The sequence below is a fragment of the Gopherus evgoodei genome, chromosome 8 (assembly GCF_007399415.2).
Source record: "Gopherus evgoodei ecotype Sinaloan lineage chromosome 8, rGopEvg1_v1.p, whole genome shotgun sequence".
Classification (NCBI taxonomy): Eukaryota; Metazoa; Chordata; order Testudines; family Testudinidae; genus Gopherus; species Gopherus evgoodei.
The window spans coordinates 35,293,859-35,319,844 of NC_044329.1; the positions used below are offsets into that span (position 1 = coordinate 35,293,859).

The 25,986-nt window shown below is 47.4% G+C and overlaps 1 protein-coding gene across 1 annotated transcript in view; it reads right to left on the bottom strand.

The window, feature by feature from the left end:
- Positions 1–609: 609 nt before the first annotated feature.
- The window catches only part of SIL1 (SIL1 nucleotide exchange factor), a 202,471-nt gene continuing 177,094 nt past the window's right edge, over positions 610–25,986 (bottom strand). Inside the window, 3 exon segments of the mRNA XM_030572036.1 lie at positions 610–1,126; positions 12,431–12,501; positions 12,504–12,594. Coding sequence (XP_030427896.1) covers positions 761–1,126; positions 12,431–12,501; positions 12,504–12,594 — 528 coding nt within the window. The 3' untranslated portion in view covers positions 610–760.

Genomic DNA, 25,986 nt, shown 5'->3' on the forward strand with positions numbered 1-25,986 from the left:
TTCTAATTTCTTTTTTGTTTAGAATGCCTGAGTTTTTATTTGGGGTTTGTTAACATCTATTTAATTCATAACCCTAACAAATAGCTGGAAGAAAGGCTCTTTTTTGTTGAATATTCAACATCTTTCAACAAAGGTTGGAGAAGGCTCCTAATCTGAATCTATGGGTCCTCTATGCAGACCTCCAGCAAACCCAGGAAAACAAGTGTTAATACCCATGTTGTTTCTGAGGGACGATACAAGCAGAAAGCAACTAAAAATAGAAACCTAACAGCTTTTGATCCTTCTGTATAAATTGTAAGTAGCAAAAGAAAGGGTCACCATTAAAAAAAAGAACAAAGACCGATCACAGTTGCGTGGGAAAGTCTTTTTCCTTTACAAAGCACAGATGTATAGTTGCCTAAATTATCAAGTATGTGATCAAAAATGCGCATCGGTTCTTTGGAACCTGAAGCATCTCTGCATTTTACTAAACAGATTGAAACATTCTGTCACTTACATTAAACATATTAGTGGTTGAGGACAAGATGCAATATTCCTTAAATACATATATTCCCATTATCTGGAATCTTAGTATGGACCAAGATGTGAAATGAAAACACTCCCCAAAATGTTTGTATCTTTCTTTAATAATGGAGCTGTTGGCTCACTTGCCTTGTGGAGGGATTTTGCTTTGACCAGCAGCTTACTCAATAGTTTGTTTATGCATATCCGTCAAAATTCATCAGGTTGTCATGAATTATTTTTTTAAAGCTCAGTCCGATTACAGATATCCTGATCTTAACTCCTGAATAATGGTATTTATAGAGCTAAGGAGTTCCTTAAAATAGCCATCATTGTCCCCTTCCCTTTGTTCTTCTGCTGCCAAATCTTCGTACTCGATGCGGAGCATGCTCAGTGTGGTGTTGAGGGCATAGTCCCCTTGGTATTTGTCCCTGCAGGCGGCCATCAGAACACGCACTGTTTTTAGAACTTTTTCTCGGGTGTCATGCTCCGGCAATGCCAGGAGGTTAGAAATAATCCCACACCAGCCTTGCTCCACCACAGCTGGCACCAGGTTCACTTGTTTGTACTGCTGAACTTTCTCTTCCAATTGGTCTTCCTTGTTCTCAGAGTCCTCAAGCAGCATCTGCAAGAAACCATGTTAAATTGATTATCTGTATCCAAGAACAGTAACTACCGTTAGTACTGTTTCCAGCAGGTTATAGAGTATATCAGTGCCCATGGGTGAATCCAGACATCCCACGGCTCCTGGGTTTTGACAGAATTGTACTCTATTTTATTTCTTTATATGGTGCATGAAGTTAGCCTGAAAGATTTCTTTTGCTTGCTTTTTTTTTTTTTAATTAGAAAGTCAGGTCGTATCTACTCTGGAAAACTCTAGTTGATTGGAGAAGGAGCAGAATTATGATATTGCAAGACTGAAAATCTGATTGAAAGGAGAAGGGGGTGAGATGAGACTACTTTTAAACAATTTATTATTTATTTTCATGATCACCTATATAACTCCAGCACATACTGAACTCTTTGGATACAAGACCTCTTTGTTAAACACTCAACATCCCCACCCTTCATTTAAGAAGGCTCCCAAATCCCATGGGAGGCACCTCCGGCAAAGCTGGGGAAGACAGTGTTGCTACTCTTGATAGTTCTATGATTAAAACAAAGCAGAGAGAAAACACCTTTTCTTCGAGGAGGGAGAGGGAGATGGGAAACAAAGGGCATAAGCTCAATTTTATAAAATATCCTTTATGGGGCAATGTTATATCAGGACCAAGCAAGCAAAACCTCAGGTGAATCCAGTGAGATAACAAAGGGAAGCCAGCATAGCCCTATTGAACTGCATGGTAAATGCTCCCACACACAATATACACCTGAAACAGGGTACAGCTCCTAGAATCCAGAGGAGGACAGTGAGGTATGCTGGACACTGGTGGAACCCTTGTGCTGTTCCACAAGAGCCTCCTCCCCATTTCCTTAATAAAGGAGAAAAGGGCAGAAAAAGTCACTGTCAAGTCAATTCCTTAAACTGTGCTTATTTGAAGCAGTTGCCTGAAGGCTTCACTGCGCCCATGGCCTTGGTGCTGCTGTCTGCAGCAAATGGCAGAGAGTTGACTTTTTAGCCTGCTGGCATTTTTGCTTTCCATTGCCTTTTCAAGGAGGTGGGGGTCTGTCCAGGATCCTCCCCCCACATCTTTCACCCTGTGGTTCGCTAGCAGCACCATGCTCAAGCTCTGCATCATCACAATTCTCTCTCTCTTGCTGAACTTAGCTCATTGGTGCTGCTCTGACAACAGCCAGAAAGGGATGCCTGGGCACAAGCCACAGTGCTCCGTTCCCCACATCCAGAGACCAGATACATGGTGTCATAGCATTCTTTCTCAGATCTGAACCTTAGAGTTCAGAAAATGAGATACTAGCATGAATTTCCCTAAGCTTAATTACCAGCTTAGATCTGATAGGCTGCCACCACCCAAAAATATAGTGTTTTGGGGCACTCTAACCTCCCCAACCTTCCCTGGGGACCCCAAGAACCCAGATCCCTTGGGTTCTTAAAACAAGGAGAAATAAACCATTCCCCCACCTTTCCCCCTCCCAGAACTTCCCTCCCTGGGCTATCCTGAGATACTGATCTAACCTCTTAAATCACCATACAGGGAAGCATCTCCCTTCCCTTTCACAAAGAGGCAAACAGATTCAAGGAAAACAAGAGAGAGAGAGATTTTATCACTCCCTCCTCCCGTCTCCCCCACCCGTCCTTGTGAGTTATCCCAATCCCCTGGGATAAAAACAAGGGAAAACCAAAAAAACCCAAAACTATCAGGTTCTCTAAAAGAAATCTTTTAATAAAAGAAAGGAAAAAGTAAAGAATTATCTCTGTAACTTCAAGATGTAAATATTACAGGGTCTTATAGCTTACAGACACCAGAAAGAGACTTTCCCACCAGTACCAATAAAAATCAAAATATTCCCAGCAACTACACATATAAAAGTTAACCAGCTAGATCCACAAATGCAAATAGTGTAAAACAACTAAAAAGCCTAAACCGCCTGTTTTACTTACTATATGAAAAGAAACTTAGAGAGCCTGTAGTAATGTCTGGTCTCTCTCAGACCCTCCGAGAGAAGAACAAAAACAAAGAACTCACACCCAAACTTCCCTCCACCCGAATTTAAAAGTATCTTATCTTCTGATTGGTCTTCTGGTCAGGTGTCCAGTTTCCTGCTTGTAACCCTTTACAGGTATAAGAGACATTAACCCTTAACACTCTGTTTATGACACGACCCCCAAATCGCAGACAGTGGGGAATCTCACTGGCGGCAATTTCTTCCTAGAACTCAAAAATAACCAGATTAATACAACACATGCACCTTTACATATACCACTAAGTATATAACTAACAGACTTCTCCATTTTAAGAACACTTTTTAACGACTGGATTGTGGGAAACTTTCACAAGAGAGTGCATCAGCTACTTTGTTAGAAGCTCCTGAAATGTTTTGAATTTCAAAATCAAAATCTTGGAGAGCTAAACTCCATCAAAGAGGTTTTTTGTTGTTCCCGTTGGCAGTATGAAGCCACTTTAGCGCAGCATGGTCGGTCTGTAGCTGGAACCACCGTCCCCAAACGTATGGGCGTAGCTTTTCCAGGGCGTACACAATGGCGTACCATTCCTTTTCACTGACTGACCAGTGGCTTTCTCTGTCAGACAGTTTCTTGCTGAGAAACACGACAGGATGGACGTTGATATCCGGTCCCTCCTGCATGAGAACTGCTCCTATACCACGCTCAGATGCATCTGTGGTTACTAGGAATGGCTTGTCAAAGTCCGGGGCCCTGAGCACAGGGTCAGACATGAGTGTCGCCTTAAGCTGGGTAAAGGCCTTCTACACTCATTAGTCCACTTGACTGCATTCGGCTGGGTCTTTTTGGTCAGGTCAGTCAGTGGGGCAGCGATTTGGCTGTAGTGTGGTACAAATCGCCTGTTAGTATCTGGTCAAGCCTAAGAAGGATTGAACCTGTTTCTTTGACTTTGGGACAGGCCACTTTTGGATAGCATCCACCTTGGCCTGTAGGGGGTTTATGGTTCCTCGACCCACCTGGTGTCCCAGGTAAGTCACTCTGTTTTGGCCTATTTGACACTTTTTGGCCTTAACAATTAGTCCTGCCTGCCTGCTGCGCTCAAAGACCTTTTCCAGGTGTTCCAAGTGTTCGGGCCAGGAGTCAGAAAAAATGGCCACATCATCAAGGTAGGCAACTGCATATTCGCCCAGTCCTGCTAGTAGACCATCTACCAGCCTCTGGAAGGTGGCGGGTGCATTTTGCAGCCCGAAAGGAAGCACATTAAATTCATACACCCCTGCATGGGTGATGAATGCTGACCTCTCTTTGGCAGATTCATCTAGCGGTACTTGCTAGTACCCCTTCGTTAAGTCTATTGTAGAGATGAACTGGGCACGTCCTAACTTTTCCAATAGCTCATCGGTGCGTGGCATTGGATAGTTGTCTGGACGAATTACCGCATTTAGCTTATGGTAGTCCACACAAAAGCGTATTTCCCCATCTGGTTTGGGTACCAGAACCAATGGAGATGCCCATGCACTGTTAGAGGGGCAGATTATACCCATCTGTAGCATGTTCTGGATCTCCCATTCTATAGCAGCTTGGGCATGAGGAGACACCCGGTATGGTGGGGTTCTAATTGCGTGAGCATTACCTGTGTCAATGGAGTGGTATGCCCATTCAGTCCGTCTGGGGTGGCTGAGACAATGGGGCAAAGTTAGTGCACAGCTCCTTGATTTGTTGCTGCTGCAGACGTTCCAGGGTTGTGGAGAGGTTCACCTCTTCCACGCCACCGTCTTTTTTCCCTTTGTAGTAGACACCATCAGGCCACTCAGTGTCATCTCCTCCCTGGACTGTAAACTGACAAACCTATAAGTCTCTGGAATAAAAGGGCTTGAGAGAATTAACATGATACACTCTGGGCTTTAGGGAGGAATTGGGAAATGCTATGAGGTAGTTAACAGCTCCCAGGTACTCCTGGACCGTGAATGGCCCTTCCCATGATGCTTCCATTTTATGGGCCTGTTGCACCTTCAAGACCATAACCTGGTCTCCTACCTTGAAGGAACGCTCACTGGGATGTTCGTCATACCAGGCCTTTTGCTCTTTTTGAGCATCCTTAGGTTTTCTTTAGCAGGGCTAAAGAGGGTCGGATGGGTGCTTTGTAGGTTGCTTACAAAGTCCAGAATGTTAGTTCCTGGAGAAGGCATAACCCCTCCCATTGCTGCTTCACCAACTGTAATAGCCCCTTAACCTCGTGACCATACACAAGTTCAAACGGTTGAAACCCTAAACTGGGATGTGGTACAGCCTGTAGGCAAAAAGCAACTGCTGCAACACTAGGTCCCAATTATTGGAGTGTTCATTGATGAATTTACGTATCATGGCCCCAAAGTTCTATTAAACCTTTCCACCAGGCCATTGGTTTGATGGTGGTACGGGGTGGCAACCAAGTGGTTCACCCCATGCGTTCCCACAGTTCTTTCATGGCCCCTGCCAGGAATTTGTCCCCGAATCTGTAAGGATATCGGAGGGCCAAACTACTCTGGCAAAAATGTTAGTTAGGGCGTGGCACACAGCTTTAGCCCTGGTGTTGCCTAGAGCTACTGCTTCCGGCCATCAGGTAGCAAAGTCCACGAAAGTCAGTACGTACTGCTTTCCTCTGGGTGTCTTTTTTGGGAAAGGACCCAGAATATCCACAGCTACTCACTGAAATGGGACCTCAATTATGGGAAGTGGCTGTAGAGGGGCCTTGACCTGGTCTTGGGGTTTTCCCACTCTTTGGCACACCTCACAAGACTGGACATACTTGGCAACGTCCTTGCCCATCCCCTCCCAGTGGAAGGACTTCCCCAACCGGTCCTTGGTTCTGTTCACCCCAACATGGCCACTGGGATGATCATGGGCTAAGCTTAAGAGCTTTTCCCTGTACTTAGTTGGAACCACCAACTGTTTTTGCGGATGCCAGTCTTCCTGGTGTCCACCAGAAAGAGTCTCCTTGTATAAAAGTCCTCGTTCTACAACAAACCGGGATCGATTAGAAGAGCTGAGAGGCGGTGGGGTGCTCCGTGCCGCCGCCCAAGCTTTCTGAAGGCTGTCATCTGCTTCCTGCTCAGTCTGGAACTGTTCCCTTGAGGCCGGAGACATCAGTTCTTCCTTAGACTGGGGACTTGGGCTTGGTCCCTCTGGAAGCGATGTAGGTGATGGGGTTGTTTCCGTTGCTGGTGAGCCGCTTTCCGCTGGTGCATCAGGGGTTATTTCAGGCTCTGGCTGAGCCTCTTGGGTGTGGTTGTCTGCTGCTTCTGCCAGTTCAGGCTCGCTGGCGCTCTCTGGCGTTGGGGTTGAAGATGGATTTGCAAGCACTGTCATCAGTGCTGGCTGCTTTTCCAGTTCCTGGTCTGGGATTGGAAGCACTGTGGCTGTTTCTGTTGTTGGCATGGGATCCGGGTCCACTACCTCTGTCTGGGTCTCTTGTAACACAGACGGGACCCCTATGGACGGCTCAGGAACAGGAATGGGTCTGGAAGCTTGCCTGGTTTGGCTACGTATAACCATTCCCACTCTCTTGGCCCGCTTCACCTGGTTGGCCAAATCTTCCCCCAGTAGCATGAGGATGGAATAATTGTCATAGACTGCAAAAGTCCACATTCCTGACCAGCCTTTGTACTGGACAGGCAGTTCAGCTGTAGGCAAGTCTACAGCTTGTGACATGAAGGGGTAGATTGTCACTTGGGCCTTTGGATTGATGAATTTGGGGTCGACGAAGGATTGGTGGATAGCTGACACTTGTGCCCCCGTGTCTCTCCACGCGATAACCTTCTTTCCGTCAACTCTCAAAATTTCCCTTCGCTCCAAGGGTATTTGAGAGGCATCTGGGCCTGGAGATCTTTGGTGTGATGGTGGTGTAATGACTTGCACTCAGTTGGGGTTCTTTGGGCAGTTGGCCTTTATATGTCCCAGTTCATTACACTTAAAGCATCTTCCAGCTGACTGGTCACTGGGTCGAGGTGGGTTACTGGAGACTGGTGAGGTGGAAGAATAGGGCGTCTGTGGCTTTCCTTGGGTTGTAGGTGGGGTCTTTGGCTGCCCTCGGTTGTAGGGTTTATTGTCGGTGTGCCCTCTGGGGTATTCGTTCCCCTTGACAGTAGTTTTTTTCTTTTCCGCCACTTCCATCCATTTGGCTCCAATCTCCCCCGCCTCGATTACCATTTTGGGTTTCCCATCTAGGATGTACCTCTCTATTTCCTCAGGAATACCATCTAAGAACTGCTCCATTTGTATCAGGAGGTGCAGCTCGTCCAGATAATTAACCTTTGTTCCTGATATCCAGGCTTCATAATTCTTTGCAATGTGGTAGGCATGTCGGGGGAATGACACATCTGGTTTCCATTATTGGTTTCTGAACCGCTGACGGGCATGTTCCGGTGTTATCCTCATTCTGTATCTGGCCTTGGTTTGAAAAAGTTTATAATCGTTCATTTTCTCCTTAGGCATTTCAGCCGCCACCTCTGGTAAGGGTCCACTGAGCAGTGGCCTCAATTCTACCATGTACTGGTCTTCAGAGATGCTGTACCTAAGGCAGGCTCTTTCAAAATTTTCTAAGAAGGCTTCAGTGTCATCACCTGCCTTGAAGATGGGGAATTTCTTGGAATGTGGAACAACAACTGGCGAAGTGTTGTTAGGATTGGCTGTGTTCTGTTGCTTAGCCTGTTCTAATTCCAGGCCCTGCCGGTGGGTCTCCCTCTGGAGTTCCAGCTCCCTCCTGTGGGCAGCCTCTATGGCTGCTTTCCTCCTTTTGAAAGGCTTCCTCTTTGGCTGCTTGCTCTCTTTCGTAGGTTTCCTTTTTGATTTTTCTTCTCTTTCTCTCAGCTCCATCTCTTTTGTTTTATTTCTAGTTCCTGTAGTTTCTTTTCCATGTCTCGCTTGTGGTCTGCGTTTCTGATTTGTTTCTCTGCCTCCAGTCTTGCCAGTTCCTGTTTCAGGTCCTTGGTAGTCATGGTTCCTGTTCTCTTGTGCTGAGGCACCCTCTGGTGTTGACTGCCTGAAATGCAGGTTCTCTGTTGGCTTCCTGGGGTTGCTTAGCAAGAGAGTCCTTTTAACTTCCTAGCCTCTCCCGAAAAAGCAAAAGAAACTGTCTTTCATTTACAAATGTGTTCTGGCTGGAGTGCCGTTGCTGACCACTTAAGGCTGCTTTGTTTCACAAACGACCGTCGTTAAACCTTAATAGCCCTCCCTATGCACAGCTAGACGGAGCAAGAAAAAAAAATTCTCTAGCTGCAGTTTAAAAAAATAAACCCTTTCTCTCTGCTTATAACCAGCTAGCAGAGAAGCAAATTAATAATCTTACTGGCTTTTGGATTCTTATCTTTCCCACACGCTGCACACCATGTCATAGCATTCTCTCTCAGATCTGAACCTTAGAGTTCAGAAAATGAGATACTAGCATGAATTTTCCTAAGCTTAATTACCAGCTTAAATCTGATAGGCTGCCACCACCCTAAAATATAGTGTTTTGGGGCACTCTAACCTCCCCAACCTTCCCTGGGGACCCCAAGAACCCAGATCCCTTGGGTTCTTAAAACAAGGAGAAATAAACCATTCCCCCACCTTTCCCCCTCCCAGAACTTCCCTCCCTGGACTATCCTGAGATACTGATCTAACCTCTTAAATCACCATACAGGGAAGCATCTCCCTTCCCTTTCACAAAGAGGCAAACAGATTCAAGGAAAACAGAGAGAGATTTTATCACTCCATCCTCCCGTCTCTCCCACCCGTCCTGGTGAGTTATCCCAATCCCCCGGGATAAAAACAAGGGAAAACAAAAAACAAACAAAAAAAAAATCAATCAGGTTCTCTAAAAAGAAATCTTTTAATAAAAGAAAGGAAAAAGTAAAGAATTATCTCTGTAACTTCAAGATGTAAATATTACAGGGTCTTATAGCTTACAGACACTAGAAAGAGACTTTCCCACCAGTACCAATACAAATCAAAATATTCCCAGCAACTACACATATAAAAGTTAACCAGCCAGATCCACAAATGCAAATAGTGTAAAACAACTAAAAAGCCTAAACCGCCTGTTTTACTTACTATATGAAAAGAAACTTAGAGAGCCTGTAGTAATGTCTGGTCTCTCTCAGACCCTCCGAGAGAAGAACAAAAACAAAGAACTCACACCCAAACTTCCCTCCACCCGAATTTAAAAGTATCTTATCTTCTGATTGGTCTTCTGGTCAGGTGTCCAGTTTCCTGCTTGTAACCCTTTACAGGTATAAGAGACATTAACCCTTAACACTGTTTATGACACATGGCTTCTACAGTGTTCCCAGCTCCTGCTGGCCCAGGAAGCAAGAATACGAGCTAGGATCCTGATTGTGCCATGGCCCAACCCAGTGCTCACCTTACGCCAGCCCTAAATAAAAGGTGCATCCATTCTGTTCAGTGCAGTTATATGGACATTCAACAGCCTCACCATGAGTGAGCTGAGACGTGGATTCCCACCCCACGGTCTCAGTTACGATAGGCACCTGTAAGGCTTTGCAGCGGGGAATGAGCTGGCTTAGCATACTCTGAGTAATGATGCTCACAGGGCAGGTGTCACACTGAAGAACCTGCACATCCTTTTACAGCTTCAATACTAAACGCTGACCACAAATATTTGGCCCTAGCAGAGCTGGTAGGTGAATGCGAGAAGCAGTTGTTGACATATATAGAAATCCCATGCATGTGTCATGGGCTGGAATGTGACCCTAGATGCATCTCTCAGTCTGTGTGCCAGAAGGAGCTGTTCATAGCGCCACTTCCCAAAAAAGAGCAATATGGGGTCTGTTTTCCTTTAAAAGCTATTCCTCTGGCTTGGCTGGTGGCCTCCTGTGATAATTACTATGTATGCACTTCATTAATTAGATCTGAACAGTACAAGTCTGCTTGCTACAGTATTATCATTAAGGGAAGATTAGGGCTTTTCCAGGTCTGATAAGAACGAATTCAAATCTGCAGAAGAAAAAGGCTGGAAATCAGCAGAGATACAGTGAAAAACTGCACAAAGGATGAGCCTTGCTAATAAGCAACTCCCTGTCTGGAGGGACCACTCGAGTCTCCCCAAGGTTTACTGTAACATTTTATCTGACCTTTATTTAAGAACCCACCTCTGCTATGTAACTGACTTTTGTTGATTCCTTGGGTGGTTGTTGCTGGCATGTTTCACGGCATTGTATTTATACTTTGATTTACCATATATGGGGAGAAAAGGAAGAAAAACTCGCGAGATTTCCCTTCCTACAATCTTGCAGGAAAACCATTTCCACCACCTGGAAAACTTTACAGTATTTTCAGTGCACACAGATTGTCCATCCTTTCAGGGTTAAACAGAGACAATGAAGCAAGAAAAGCAGTTCAGAACCATCTTCTCTTCTGCTTCATTTCACTGAGCTGGCACTGGCAAGGGCTGGAGTTAGTTTGCTTCATTTAAAAAAAAATAGCCTATTGCTTTTCAGTCTATCACCCAAAGCTAGCCCTTTACAGCATCTGTGACATCACCACTTATTCAGATTAATCCAGCACCTTTCCAGGTACTGGTTTTTTTCCATTTTGTCTGCAGACGTAACAAGAGACCAGTCTGTGATGTACATCCTAGAAAATAGTTTTAACACTCAAAAGGGCTATAAATGTCATTGTTCTAGTATAAAACTTAGAATTTGTAGAGGGTGCAGATTATCTCAAGATAGACTGAATCTGTGAACAGATGGAGTTGCTAAAGGTACAGTATTAAAACATGGAACGAGATTAAAGGGACAATGCTAAGATAAGTCATAGATACAAATTCCTTATTTGTGCCGTTGAAGGGACAGGGTTAACTTATATTGGACCCAATATTTATATTTTATAAAACATCAGGCTAACAAAAATATTTCCATCTCTTATAAAAAGTCCATTAAAAACTACTTTTAAAGCATATAATCATTTTTCTTCAAGGTCTGAAACCCAAACACTACAGCAATACAAATCTGCAGGTGAAACTGACTATAAACAGAAGTGAAACTTGACTTAATTGATTTTCTTTCTCCAGTGCAACAGAAATGCAGAAAATAAACAACAAATCAAACAGGGGCTAGTAAACAGGGCTTTAAACTGATATTTACAGTAATAATCAAAGCTGGTGCTAAGTAAAATAGATATAGATGTTTGCTTGGTTACAACCTAAGATTTACAAACAGACTGTGCCCCATAAAATTAAAATAATTACAAAAAACTAGCTCATTTGTATATCGATACCCTGGTAACTCTCTCTGCATTTCATTCACTTCGAACAATGAAACCAGTATGATCAGTTCCTGGCTCTCCTGCACATTCTTGGTTTTAACATTTCAGGGTAAAAAACCCACCGCCACCAAAACAAACGTTGATTTTATTGTTAAAAAGATGCTTAAATGGCTACACAATATTTTCAAGGTTCAGAGACAAGATCAACCCAGGGAGTACAAACTGCCTATGCCAGGGATGGCCAACCTGAGCCTGAGAAGGAGCCAGAATTACCAATGTACATTGCCAAAGTGCTACAGTAATAGTCAGCAGCCCCCCATCAGCTCTCCCCCACCCCCGCGCCTCCCGCCCACCAGCAGCCCCGCAGATCAGCGCCGTCTCATCCCTCCTGCACCTCCTGATCAACTGTTTCATGGCATGCAGGAGAACTGGAGGGGGAGGAGTGAGGGCATAGCAGGCTCAGGGGAGGGGGCAGGAAGAGGGGCAGAGCCAGGGGTTGAGCAGCAAGCACCCTCAGCACATTGGAAAGTTGGCGCCTGTAGCTCCAGCCCCAAAGTCGGAGCCTATACAAGGAGCCACATATTAACTTCTGAAGAGCCACATGTCGCTCCGGAGCCACAGGTTGGCCACCCCTGGCCTATGCAATATGGAACCCAGCTCCACAGGATCTTCTCCTGCAGTGCTGCAGGAAGGCCTGTTGGAGCAGAGCGGGCCCTCCATCCCCTGGAGATAGAGGCAATGCGTGTGGGGTGGGCATGTAGGGTCACATGCCCTCCAGATTTGCAGCTTGGCATGTACGGAGCATGCTCAGTAACACTGCTGAAGCTAGCTGCCCTCACTCTGAACCCAAATCTCCACCCCCCTGCCCCAGCCCCACCCGACTATCAGCAGGCACAGGTTGTCTCTGCCTGGAGCGTTCCCTGGTACCATGCCTCTCTGTTTGGCCTTGATACGACCGCCCTTTAATGAAGATCTTAAGACCTGTCTTGCATCTTTATAACTGTTTCCCAAGTCACATGCATTTCCTCACTCCCAGGAGTATAGCTCACATCTTCACTGCCATCCAGTGAACATGGGCTCCAGCAAAGTGCCCCACAGCCCTCTTACCTTTTCCACAATCAGGTCATAGAGCAGCGTCACAATACGGATGTAGAGCGTCTCCATGCCTTTTCTTTGAAGAGATTTCTAAGTACTTGAAGGCCACCAAGCTTGAGGAACTGCAGCTGGGCATAGGGGAAGTGTCTCAGCATCGAAGACAAAGCAAAGAGAGCCTGGCAAGCACAACATTTAATCAGTCTCTTAGTCCAGTGACAGCTGCCATTTCGGAATGAACTCTTGCTCTGCAATCTGCATTCTGAAGAGCCTTAGCATTCTGGCTTCATCTTCCTTTACGGATTGCCACAAAAGGCAGCTGATTAATGCTACATAATATGGGTGCGATTTAAAAGCCCATCAACAATCTTACTTAATGACTTCTAATCAGGGGAGAAAAAAACAACTGTGTTCACTCATGACTTGCTGTTCTGCAAACGCTTGCCCTTGTTAATTTAAATCTCTCATCACCAGCGAGGTGGTATCTCTGCATGGAACCTGAGCGTGGTGTCTGATCCCCAACTATCTTCTCACAGGAACTCAAAGACCATGGGTACGTCCGCATTACGGTCAGAGGTGTGACTGCACCTTGTGCAGACGTACCCCCCTAGCTTTAATCTCACTAGCTCAGGTACCAGAGCAGTGAAGCTGCAGCACCATGTGCTTCAGGTGGGGCTGTACAAGCCTGCCCCTAACCCTGGGTAATTACTCTTGATGAGCAGTGAAACTGCACAGCACAGACTTCGATCTTTCTCAGTTAAAGCTAGTATAGACATACCCCCTGTTTGGTCCTGCAACCTCTTCTGACTTCGGGGGTACTGTAGGTGCTCAATACCCCCTCAGGATCGTGCCCTTTGACCTTTCTCCAGGTTAGATGCTGTCAATGCAGCTTCACAGACTGAAAACTGCCCGCATCAACTTTATATGCTCTCAGACTTTAAGGCCAGAAGGGACCATCATGATCTAGTCCAGGGGTTCTCAAACTTCATTGCACCATGATTCCATTCTGATAACAAAATTACTACACAACACTGAGAAGGGGGACCAACCCCAAAGCCTGAGGACTTCAGCCCCATATGGCGGGAGGGTGTGGTGTAATCTGAGCCCCGCTGCCCAGGGCTGAAGCTCAAGCCTGAGCCCCACCCCCAGGGCTGAAGACTTCCAGCTTCAGCTTTAGCCCTGGCACCCAGCAAATCTAACACCGGTTCTGGTGACCTGATTAAAATGGGGTTGCAACACACTTTGGGGTCCTGACCGACAGCTTGAAAACCGCTTATCTAGTCTGACCTCCTGGACATTGCAGGCCATAGAACCTTACCCACCCACTCCGATAATAGATCCACAACCTCTGGCTGAGTTACTGACATTCTCAAATCATGATTTAAAAACTACAAGTTACAGAGAATCCACCATTTACTCTAGTTCAAACCTGCAAGTGACCCATGCCCCAGGCTGCAGTGGAAGGCCAAAAAGCCCAGGGTCTCTGCCAACCTGACCCACGGGAAAATTCCTGCCCAACCCCAAATATGGCAATCAGTTGGACCCTGAGCATGTGAGCAAGACCCACCAGCCAGACACCTTGAGAAGAAATCTCTAACAACTCACAGCCCTCCCAATCTAGTGTCCCATCTCCAGCCATAAAGGATACTTGCTGCTAGCACTTGCAGATCAGCTACATGCCATTGTAAGCAATCCTCATCATCCCTTCCCCTCCATAAACTTATCAAGCTCAGTCTTGAAGCCAGTCAGGTCTTTTCCCCTTTGCTCTTCTTGGAAGGCTGTTCCAGAACTTCACTCCTCTGATGGTTAGAAACCTATCTAATTTCAAGCCTAAACTTGCTGATAGCCAGTTTATATCCATTTGTTCTTGTGTCCACACTGGCACTTAAATAACTCCTCTCCCTTCCTGGCATTTATAGCTAGCAATCATATAGACTCATAGGTCAGAAGGGACCAATATGATCATCTAGTCTGACCTCCTGCACAAGGCAGGCCACAGAAACCCTACCCATCCACTTTTATACAACCCCTATCCAGAATCCAGGACTGAGTTATTGAAATCCTCAAAAACTGGTTTGAAGACCTCAAACTGCAGAGAATCCACCAGCAAGCGACCCGTGCCCCACGCTGCAGAGGAAGGCGAAAAACCCTCCAGGGCCCCTGCCAATCCGCCCTGGAGGAAAATTCCTTCCCGACCCCAAATATGGCGATCAGCTAAACCCTGAGCATGTGGGCAAGACTCACCAGCCAGCACCCAAGAAGGAATTCTCTGCAGTAACTCAGTTCCCATCCCATCCAACATCTCCCCGCAGACCACTGAGCAGACTTATCTGTTGATAATCCAAGATCAATCGCCAAATTAAACTATCCTATCATAACATCCCCTCCATATACTTATCAAGCTTAGTCTTGAAGCCAGATAAGTCTTTTTGCCCCACTACTTCCCTCGGAAGGCTGTTCCAAAACTTCACTCCCCTAATGGTTAGAAACCTTCGTCTAATTTCAAGTCTAAACTTCCTAATATCCAGTTTGTACCCATTGTCCTCGTGCCTACATTAGAACTAAACTTTAAATAATTCCTTTCCCTCCCTAACATTAACCCCCCTGATATATTTATATAGAGCAAGCATAATCCCGCCACAGCCTTCTTTTGGCCAGGCTAAACAATCCAAGCTCTTTGAGTCTCCTTTCATAAGGCAGGTTTTCCATTCCTCGGATCATCCTAGTAGCCCGTCTCTGGACCTGTTCCAGTTTGAATTCATCCTTCTTGAACATGGGACACCAGAACTGCACACATATTCCAGAATGGGGTCTCACCAGCGCCTTATATAACGGTACTAACACCTCCTTATCCTTGCTGGAAATACCTCGCCTAATGCACCTTAAAATCGCATTTGCTTTTTTTAACAGCCGTATCACATTGGCGGCTCATAGTCATCCTGCTATCAACCAATACCCCAAGATCCTTCTCCTCCTCTGTCGCTTCCAACTGATGCATCCCCAACGTATATCTAAAATTCTTATTATTAATCCCTAAGTGCATGACCTTGCACTTTTCACTATTGTATTTCATCCTATACTCTTACTCAGTTTACAAGGTGGTCCAGATCTTCCTGAATAGTATCCCTGTCCTTCTCCGTGTTAGCAATACCCCCCAACTTTGTGTCATCCGCAAACTTTATTAGCATATTCCCGCTCTTTGTGCCAAGGTCAGTAATAAAAAGGTTAAATAAGATTGGTCCCAAAACCGATCCTTGAGAGACTCCACTAGTAACCTCCTTCCAGCCTGACAGTTCACCCTTCAATATGACCCGCTGGAGTCTCCCCTTTAACCAGTTCCTTATCCACCTTACAACTTTCATATTCATCCCCATCTTTTCCAATTTAACTAACAGTTCCCCATGCGGAACCGTGTCAAACGCCTTACTGAATCGAGGTAAATTAGATCTACCACCGCATTTCCTTTATCTAAGTATCCGTCACCTTCTCAAAGAAGGAGATCAGATTGGTTTGGCATGATCTACCTTTAGTAATCCATGTTGCGATTCGTCCCAATTACCATTGACCTCTATGTCCTTGACTACTTTCTCCCTTAAAATTTTTTCCAAGACCTTACATACTACAGACGTCAAGCTAACAGGCTATAGTTACCCCGGATCAACTTTTATTCCCTTTCTTAAAAATATGGACTACGTTAGCAATCCTCCAGTCGTACGGCACAACCCCCGAGTTTATCGATTGCTTAAAAATTCTCGCTAACAGGCTCGCAATTTCACGCGCCAGTTCCTTTAATATCCTCGGATGGAGATTGTCCGGGCCCTCCGATTTTGTCCCATCAAGCTGTTCAAGTTTGGCCTCTACCTCAGTTGCGGTAATATCCACCTCCATATCCACATTCCCGTTTATCATCCCTCCATCATTGCTAAACTCCTCACTAGTCTTATTAAAAACTGAGGCAAAGTACTTATTTAGATATTGGGCCATGCCTAGGTTGTCCTTAACCTCCATTCCATCCTCAGTGTATAGCGGCCCCACTTCTTCTTTCTTTGTTTTCTTCTTATTTATGTGGCTGTAGAACCTTTTACTATTGGTTTTGATTCCCTTTGCAAGGTCCAATTCAATGCGGCTTTTAGCCATCCTCACTTTATCCCTACATGTTCTGACCTCACCAAGGTAGCTTCCCTTGCTAATCCTGCCTTTCTTCCACTCCCTGTAAGCTTTCTGCTTTCTCCTAATCCCCTCTCTGAGTTGCTGGCTCATCCAGCTTGGCCTACAACTCCTGCCCATGGTTTTTTCCCCCTTTCTTGGGATGCAGGCTTCCGACAATTTCCGCTGCTGCGACTTAAAGTAATTCCAGGCCTCCTCCGCATTTAAATCCGCAAGTTCCTCCGTCCAATCCACTTCCCTAACTAATTTCCTTAACTCTTTAAAATTAGCCCTCAAGAAATCGAAAACCCTAATCCGAGGTCTACATTTGTTTATCCTTCCATCTAGTTTGAACTGAATCAGCTCATGATCACTCGAACCAAGGTTATCCCCTACCACCATTTCTTCTACGAGGTCCTCACTGCTCATGAAAACCAAATCTAAAATGGCATCCCCTCTCATAGGTACTTCAACTACTTGATGAAGAAATCCATCCGCTATCACATCCAGAAAAATCTGACCCCTATTATTCTTGCAAGCACTCGTCCTCCAGTCTATATCCGGGAAGTTGAAGTCTCCCATAATCACACATTTCCCCTTTGTGTTTATTTCATTAAAGAGGTCTCTATCCATATCCAAATCTGATCCCGGCGGTCTATAGCACACCCAAGCACTATCTCAGGGGAAGCTCTAGTTGCTTTTTTACCCAGTGTGATTTTTGCCCAGACAGACTCTGTCGTATCCATTCCATCGCTTCTTATTTCATTACAGTTAATCTCATCATTGATGTACAAGGCTACTCCACCACCTTTGCCTTTCTTCCTGTCTTTTCTAAACAGCACATAGCCTTCAATACCTGTACTCCAGTCATGAGTACTATTCCACCAGGTTTCTGTTATCCCTATAATATCCGGTTTCACTTCCTGCACCAGTAGCTCCAGTTCCTCCATCTTGTTACCTAGGCTCCTCGCATTAGTGTACAGACATTTTAATTTTTGGCGTTTAGCGTCAATGACATTCTTTCCCCCGTCGTGCACAGACCTTCTACCATCAGCATCACCCGTTAATCTGGTTTCTACTCCACTATTCCTCCTTGGATCAATTCTTTGGTCCTCAAGGGTATCCCCTCTCACTTTGTTTACTTCCCTCTCCAGGTTATATTCCGGCGTGGAGATCTCCTGAACATCTCCCAACCATCTCCCCCAACTTCCTAGTTTAAAGCTCTCTTGATGAGGTCGGCGAGCCTCCATCCTAGAATTCTATTTCCCTCCTTACTTAGATGAAGTCCACCCTGAGCGAACAGTTGTCTGTCCGTAAATGCTTCCCAATGACCGTACATCCCAAAGCCCTCCTTGTAACACCAATGCCTGAGCCATCTGTTGATCGCCATAATCTTGTCACTCCTTCGTCGCCCTGCTCTAGGAACCGGCAGAATCCCACTGAACCGGCAGAATCCCCTCAGCCTTCATTTAGTTAGGATAAATATGCCAACCTCTTTGGAGTCTCCTTTCATAAGGTAGGTTTCCATTCCTCTGATCACTCTAGCAGCCCTTCTCTGAACCGATTCCAGTTTGAATTAATCTTTCTTAAACATGGGAGATCAGAAGTGCACACAGTATTCCAGATGCAATCTCACCAGTGCCTTGTATAACGGCAATAACACTTCCCTTTCTCCACTGAAAATACCTCCCTGATGCATCCTAGGACTGCAGTCGCCTTTTTCACAGCCACATCAAATTGGCAGCTCATAGTCTTCTTGTGATTAACCAGTACACTCAGGTGTTTTGCCGCCTCTGTCACTCCCAACTGATACATCCCAGGTTATAGCAAAAATTCTTGTTGTTAGTCCCTAAGTGCATGACCTTGCACTTTTCACTATTAAATTTCATCCCATTTCTATTACTCCAGTTTTCAAGGTCATTCAGATCTTCTTGTATGATATTCCTGCTCCTCCATAGTGGCAATATCTCCCCAACTTTGCATCATCCACAAATGTTATTAGCACACTCTCACTTTTTGTGCCAATGTCATGAATGAAATGCTTAACTTATTATCTCAGCTTTATAGGCTCTTCCAAGAGAACTTACTTTGGAGCAATTACTTTAAATGGTATCAGATACAGCATACAGTTCATGGCTCCGTCTCCCTATTAAAGCAGGTTCCAAACAGTTTTGTCTAGTGGTTCAGTCGCAGGACTGGCAGTCAGGATTTCTGGGTTGTATTCCTGGCTTTGCTACTGATTCACCATGTGACACATGGCACATCACTTTACTTTTCCATGTCCCAGGTTCCCTCTCTGTGAAATGAGGAGAACACCACTGGCCTACCCTACAGGTGTACTGTGAGGACAACTGATTGAGGCTGCTGCTTAGGCAAGGGTTACATCTGTCTGTATCTGCAGCAAGCAGTCTGCTGTTGCTACAGTTCCCCAAGGAGCATGATAAACAAATGCAGCACTAGAGCCTGGAGTTGCACAAGAGGCTCTTTCTAAATACCAGAGCTGAGATGGGGAAAAGCTCTGTGCTCAAAGCTGTTGTAGCCTGTGCACCTTGTATTCCTCCTGCTATGGTAGGGATAAGCCCAAATATGCAAGAAGAAGCAGGTGTCCAGTCCAAATGATGGCAAAGACATTGTCCTGAATGTCTTTCTAGTACTAGATACAAAGTTTGGGATAGATGTAGGGCTAATGAGATTTTTACTTTGATTTGGTTTAGCTGCTGCTATTAACTCAGTCTATGGTATTTATATAGCCTCAATCACCACAATACTAAAGCACTGAAACAGAGTAACATGAGAGAGGCAGGCTGCAGATCAAGATGGGTTCTGCTCTCACTGAGCTTTGTTAATTTGTATTTCAGGTAGGGTGACCAGATGTCCTGATTTTATAGGGACAGTCCCAATTTTTGGGTCTTTTTCTTACATAGGCTCTTATTCCCCCCCCGGTCCTGATTTTTCATATTTGCTGTCTGGTCACCCTAATTTCAGGCAGTCTGTTAAAATAGCCAAACTGGACCTATGTCCATCACTTGAACTGAACCCAAGCCAAAGATTTTCTCCTTCTGGGGGCTTTGCAGCCTGGATGCTGTGCCCAAATACCCTGAGAAAGCCTATGCTCAAACCTCCAGTCCTACCAGCAGAAATAGTACCAGTATTCTGGTGGATGTCATTTTGGCAGACACTCATCCAGCCCCATCAAAGCTCAGACAGCTTGGATAAATATTGAACTTCTGAGTGTTTCTCTAATCCTTCAGAACTCACTGATGTACACTCATCACTCTCACCTTCCTGTTCACTGCTCTCAACGACATCTGTCTCATCCATCTTCTTTCTTCCTGTTTTTTTTCTAAACAGAATGTTGAACTCTGATTCTGTGTGAGTACAGACCCAATTCTGCTTGGGTTCTTTGGGCACTACCGCAGTACAGATAATTCATCCTAATATAAGATTACTTTGGCTAGCAATAGAGACGTTTAAGTGCTCTTCCCTTTCAGAGCTGTTACAGGCCTGTGGTTAAGGCTGAGGAAGGGGGCAATTTGTGGCTAAATTATTGATTTTTACACCTCTCTGATATTCACAAAATGGTTACTTGAGGCAACATGTTAAGTGGTAAGCAAGGCAGCCAGGCTGCCAGGCTACCCCTCAGGAAAGGCTGCTGCTGAAACGAGAACTATTACTGAGATCATCCATCTCAGAGCCTGCCAACAATGGGAATTGACTCCTTAGTGCACAACGGTGGGACGTCTTTCCTGCACCCACTGTGGGCAGATCAGAACAGACAGCTATTTTTTCCCAATCCAATAGATTTCTATTTTATAATCTCTTAGTTGCCCGCAGTAGTTTAGTGGATACTTCTGTCTCCTCCTCACCACAGTCCATAGTAACAGTGTTCTGGCATGCTGACTCCTCTTCCATCCAAGCATGGCTGGATGGGAAATAGGACTCTCCTGCACTCACCATGTTTTCATTCTGGTGGGAGTAAAAATCTCTCCCTGTCACGCACAAATGTTACATGCATTGCAGCTGATGCTGAAGTACCACATCAGCCTGTAGTTCTGCAGTACACACCAAAGCCATCCCCTGGATTCAGAAAAAGGCCTTAAAGACTGTCATACTGGATGGTGGGGACTTAGATTTGAAGAAAGACTGTCACAACTAGGAGTATTTTGCCTGGAAAGGGGACGGGTTAAGGAGACTAGACAGAAGTATCCAAATGATGACAAGGACAGTGAAAAAGGAGTTACCTGTTCCATAACTGGCGCTCTTCGAGATGTGTTGCTCAGGTGTATTCCACAGTAGGACTGCGTGCTCACCAGGTGCACCAGTGCCAGAAGTTTTTCCCTTAGCAGTACCCGTAGTGGGGGAGCACCACTGCAACCCCTAGAGTGGCGCCTCTTTATCATGCTATAAGGGGAGCTGCGCACTCCCCCACCCTCAGTTCCTTCTTGCTGGACAACTCCGACAGAGGGGAAGGAGGGCGGGATGTGGAATACACTTGAGCAACAAATCTTGAAGAACACCAGTTACGGAACAGGCAGGGCCGATGCAAGGAAGTTTCGCGCCCTAGGCGAAACTTCCACCTTGCACCACCCACTCATCCAGGTAACCCCCCTCGCCGCGCCCCTCTGGCAGCTAACCACGCCCACCCACCCCTCCCACCAGATGAGCCCCCCCACAAATGGCAGCTAACCCCGCCTGCCAGGACAGCTAGCCAAGCCCGCCACCCCACCCCCCAGGAAGCCCCCACTGCAGCAGCTACCCCTCCCCACACTCTGCAGCTATCCCCGCCCAGGGAGCACCCCCCAAAACCCTGTGGCAGCTAACTCTGCCTGGGAAGCCCCTCTCCGCAGAAGCTAACCCCACCTGAGGAGTCCGCCCCAGCTCACCTCCGCTCTGCCTCCTCTGCTGAGCATGCCAGCGCCGACTGGAGCAGAATTAGAGCGGGGGCTGTATGCTCAGCGGAGGAGGCAGAGTGGAGGTGAGCTGGGGCAGGGGGCAGTTCCCCTGTGTGCCCCCCCGTTACTGCGGGCGGCCCTCCCGGCGCCCCTCTCCCCCGCCCCAGATCACCTCTACTCCACCTCCTTCCCTGAGCGGGCTTTTAGGCGGCTGCCTAGTTCGCCTAGTGGTTGCACCGGCCCTGGGAACAGATAACTGTCCTTTCTTCTTTGAGTGATTGCTCATGTGTATTCCACAGGAGGTGACTCCAAGCTGTATCTGATGGAGGTGGGTAGGAGTTTAAGGGTTTGCCGGATGGAGTACCGCCCTACGAAACCCGGAGTCACCTCATGTTTGGGAGACGATCGCATAGTGCAATGAAAAGGTGTGGACAGAGGACCACGTGGCAGCTCTACAAATGTCCTGAATAGGGATGTGAGCTACATAGGTGGTCGATGAGGCCTGCGCTCTCGTAGAATGCACCTTCATGATAGGTGGCGGGGAAATCCCTGCCAGGTCGTAACACATGCATATGCATGAGGTGATCCGGGGGAAATTCGCTGGGTAGGAACCCGTTGACCCCTCGTGCGTTCGGCCGATGCAACAAAAACTTGTGGGGATTTCCGGAATGGCCTGGTTCAGTCTAAGTAAAAGGCCTGCACCCTACGCACATCTAGCATGTGTAGGCGTCGTTCCTCATCAGAGGAATGAGGCTTGGGACAAAGTATCAGAAGGAAAATGTCCCTGATCCATATGAAAAATCAAGACCATCTTCGGCAGAAAAGCAGGGTGTGGGCAAAGTTGGACCTTATCCTTGTGGAAGTCCGTATATGGGGGTTCCGAGGTTAGGGCCCTAAGCTCCGAGACACAGCAGGCTGAGATGATCGTCACCAGGAACCCTACCTTCCATGATAAGTGGGATCAGGAACACATGGCCAAGGGTTCAAAAGGGGGACCTATAAGCTGGGAGAGGTTCAGGTCCCATAGCGGGACCGGGGGCCTGGCGTAAGGGAATGCCCAATCCACTCCTTTCAAAAACCGGGATGTTGTGATGGGAAAATAAGGAGTGACCATGCACCGGAGGGTGGAAAGCCACAATGGCCGCTAAGTGTACCCTGACCGAGGTAGGAGCTAGCCCCTGGGTCCTAAGGGACAGGAGATAATCGAGAATGATGCGGATGATGGGGAAGTACTCCTTTCTCTCGCCCACCTAGAGAACCTGGTCCTAGACCATTTGGCCAAGTAGGTCTGTCAGGTGGATGGCTTTCTGCTTTCCAGCAGAACTTGCCTGACATCCTCCGAACACCTCCCTTCCTCTTCGTCTAACCATGAAGCAGCCACACTGTCAGATGAAGCGCGGCCAGGTTGGGATGGAGGAGGCATCCCCCCTCCTGAGAAAGGAGATCTGGCTGAAGCGGCAGCCAGCAGGGGGCGGGAGGGAGGTGGGGCGCTAGAAGCTGCAGGAAGGTTCCATACCAATATTGCTGGGCCCAATCTGGGGCTATGAGGATAACCCTCAACTTGTCTGCCTTCACTTTCTTTAAGACCTTGCCTATCGGGGAAATGGCGGAAAGGCATAGAACAGGTGGCCCGACCACCGAATTAGGAACGAGATTTCCCCCTGCCCACCCCGGCCCTGGAGCAGAACTGGGGGCAGAGACGATTCTGGGCAGTAGCAAAGAGATCTACCTGGGGAGCTCCCCACTCTTGGAAAAGTTGCCAGGCGACCTCCCAGTGGAGTGACCACTAGTATCGGTGGGAGAAAACCCTGCTGAGGTGATGGGCTCGTGTATTGTGAATGCTGGGTAGGTGAAAAACCCTCAGAGAGATATCGTGGGCTATGCAGAATTCCCATAGGCCAAGGCTTCCTGGCACAAGGCTGAGGAGTGCATGCCCCCTTGCCTGTTGATATAATACATCGTGGCCGTATTGCCTGTGAGGACTCTGACCATCTTTCCCCATAGGTGTGGGCTGAAAGCTAGGCATGCCAGGTGTACCGCCCTGAGTTCCCTGATGTTTATGTGCAGGGACAATTCCAAGGTCAACCATCTGCCCTGGGTTTGGAAGCTCCATGTATGGGCTCCCCACCCCAGGTCCGAGGCGTCCACACTATATCTAGTGAGGGAGGGGTTCTTGGAAGGGAATCCCTTGTAACATGTTGCTCGGGAGGGACCACCATTGCAGGTCAGCCACTACGTTAGGAGGTAACGTGACCACCTTGTCTAGGTTGTCCCTGGCCTGGGACTATTGGGAGGCCCACCAGAATTGGAGGGGCCTCATTCTGAGCCTGGCATGTCACACCATGGAGGTGCATGCTACCACGTGGCCTAAGATTTGAAGGCAAACCCTTGCCATTGTCACGGGGAAGGCCGTGACTGAAGCTATGAGACTTTTGAGTGTCTCAAACCTGTCCTGGGGGAGAGAGGCCGTAGCCACCACCGAGTCTAACAGCGCCCCTATGAAGTGTACGCGCTGAACCAGCACCAACGTGGACTTGTCCTCATTCACCACTAGGCCTAGACTCTTGCAAGTGGCCAGCAGAAATTCCATCTGGGCCTGCACCTGGGATCGAGACTTGCCCTTGAGCAGCCAGTCGTCCAGGTATGGGAAAATTTGCAGCCAGTTCCTCCTGAGGTGGGCTGCCACTACCGCCATGCATTTCGTAAAAACCCTGGGGCTGTGGAGAGGCCAAAGGGAAGGACCATAAACTGGTAATGGTCCCACCCTACCCAGAAGTGGAGGGCCCTCGAAAATATGGATGTGGAAATATGCATCCTGGAGGTCCAGGGCTGCGAACCAATCCCTCGGGTCTAGGGATGGAATAATAGAGGCCAGGGAAACCACACGGAGCTTGTAATGGACCATAAATTGGTTGAGGTTCCGCAGGTCAAGGATGGGCCTGAGCCTGCCTTTTGCCTTCGGAATCAGGAAATACCGGGAGTAAAACCCTCTGCCCTGGAATTCCCAAGGTACTTTCTCCATCGTGCCCAGGGTGAGGAGGTGTGTCATCTCCTGGTCTAAAAGGAGGGAGTGCTCCAGGTCCCCGGGGACCTCCGGAGTGGGGGGGCGAAGCAAACTGCAACATGTAGCCCTTGGAAATGGTGCTGAGGACCCACTGGTCCGACGTTATATGGGACCATTGCACTCAGAAGGCAGATAAACGGTTGCAGAACACAAACTTATTAACTGGGGGGCTTCCCTGGCAACAGGCCCGGTGGCCCCTCACGAAGAGTCAAAAGTGCCTCTTCCCCTGCCTCTTGCCCTTTGAGGGGCCAGGTCGCAGGGCCGAGTGGGATTGGCGCTGGGACCTGCATCTCTGCTCCCTCGGCCTCTTAGGTAGGGGCTCATATCTGCCTCTAGCTGGAAGGGCCGAGGTCTGTGGCCTGGGTTTGTCCTTTGCTGGAGGGACATATAGGCCCAGAGTTTGCAGGGTGGTGTGGGAGTCTTTCATCCCATGCAGACGGACGTCTGTTTTATCCGCAAACAGGGCCTTCCCATCAAAGGGCAGGTCCTCCATGAGGGACTGGGACTCCGCAGACAGCCCTGAAAGTGAGAGCCACAACGCCCTGTGCATCAAAATGGCCGAGGCCATTGAACGGGCCGCTGTATCCGCCGCGTCCGAAGCCACTTGAAGAGCCACTTTCGCTGCCGCCACTCCTTCGTCAACCAAGGCTCCGAACTCCCTCTTGTTCCTTTCCTGGAGAAGAGGTTCAAACTTTGGCAGGGACCCCCATAAGTTAAAATCATACCGGCTCAGTAGGGCTTGGTGATTTGCCACCCTGAGCTGGAAGCTCGCCAATGAATAAACCTTCCAGCTGAAGGTATCCAGTATCCTGGAGCCTTTATCCTTGGAGGTGGGTGCGTGTTGACCATGCCTCTCTCGGTGGTTTACAGACTTCACCACCAGAGAACTGGGTGCCGGGTGAGAGCACAAATATTCGTGCCCCTTTGCTGGTATAAAATACTTTCTTTCTGCCTTTTTAGAAATAGGTGTCGGAGAGGCCGGTGTTCGCCAAAGCGAAGTCAATATAATAATAATAATAATAATAATACCTATCTCACAGAACTGAAATGGACCCTAAAGGGTTATGAAGTCCAGCCCCCAGCCTTCACTAGCAGAACCAAGTACTGATTTTTTGCCCCAGATCCCTAAGTAGCCCCCTCAAGGATTGAATTCTCAACCCTATTGGCCACCCCCTGGTGGAGAGGTAGGGCCACAACGCCTGGTGCCGAGGAGGACAACACGTTGAACAGAGTGTCTGATGGCTCCTCCATCTCCTCAGCCTGAAGCTGGAGATTTGAGGCCACCCGCTTAAGGAGCACTTGGTGAGCCTTAAAATCTTCCTGTAGAGTGGGTGGTGGCACCGCTATGGATTCCTCTGGTGTCAGTGAGGGACCAGTTCTGCCCCCAGGGCATCAGGTAGTACCAGTAGTTCAACCCCCAAGTCCGAGCTCAGGTGCGGTGCCGCTGGTTCGGTACCAGCTGACTTTTC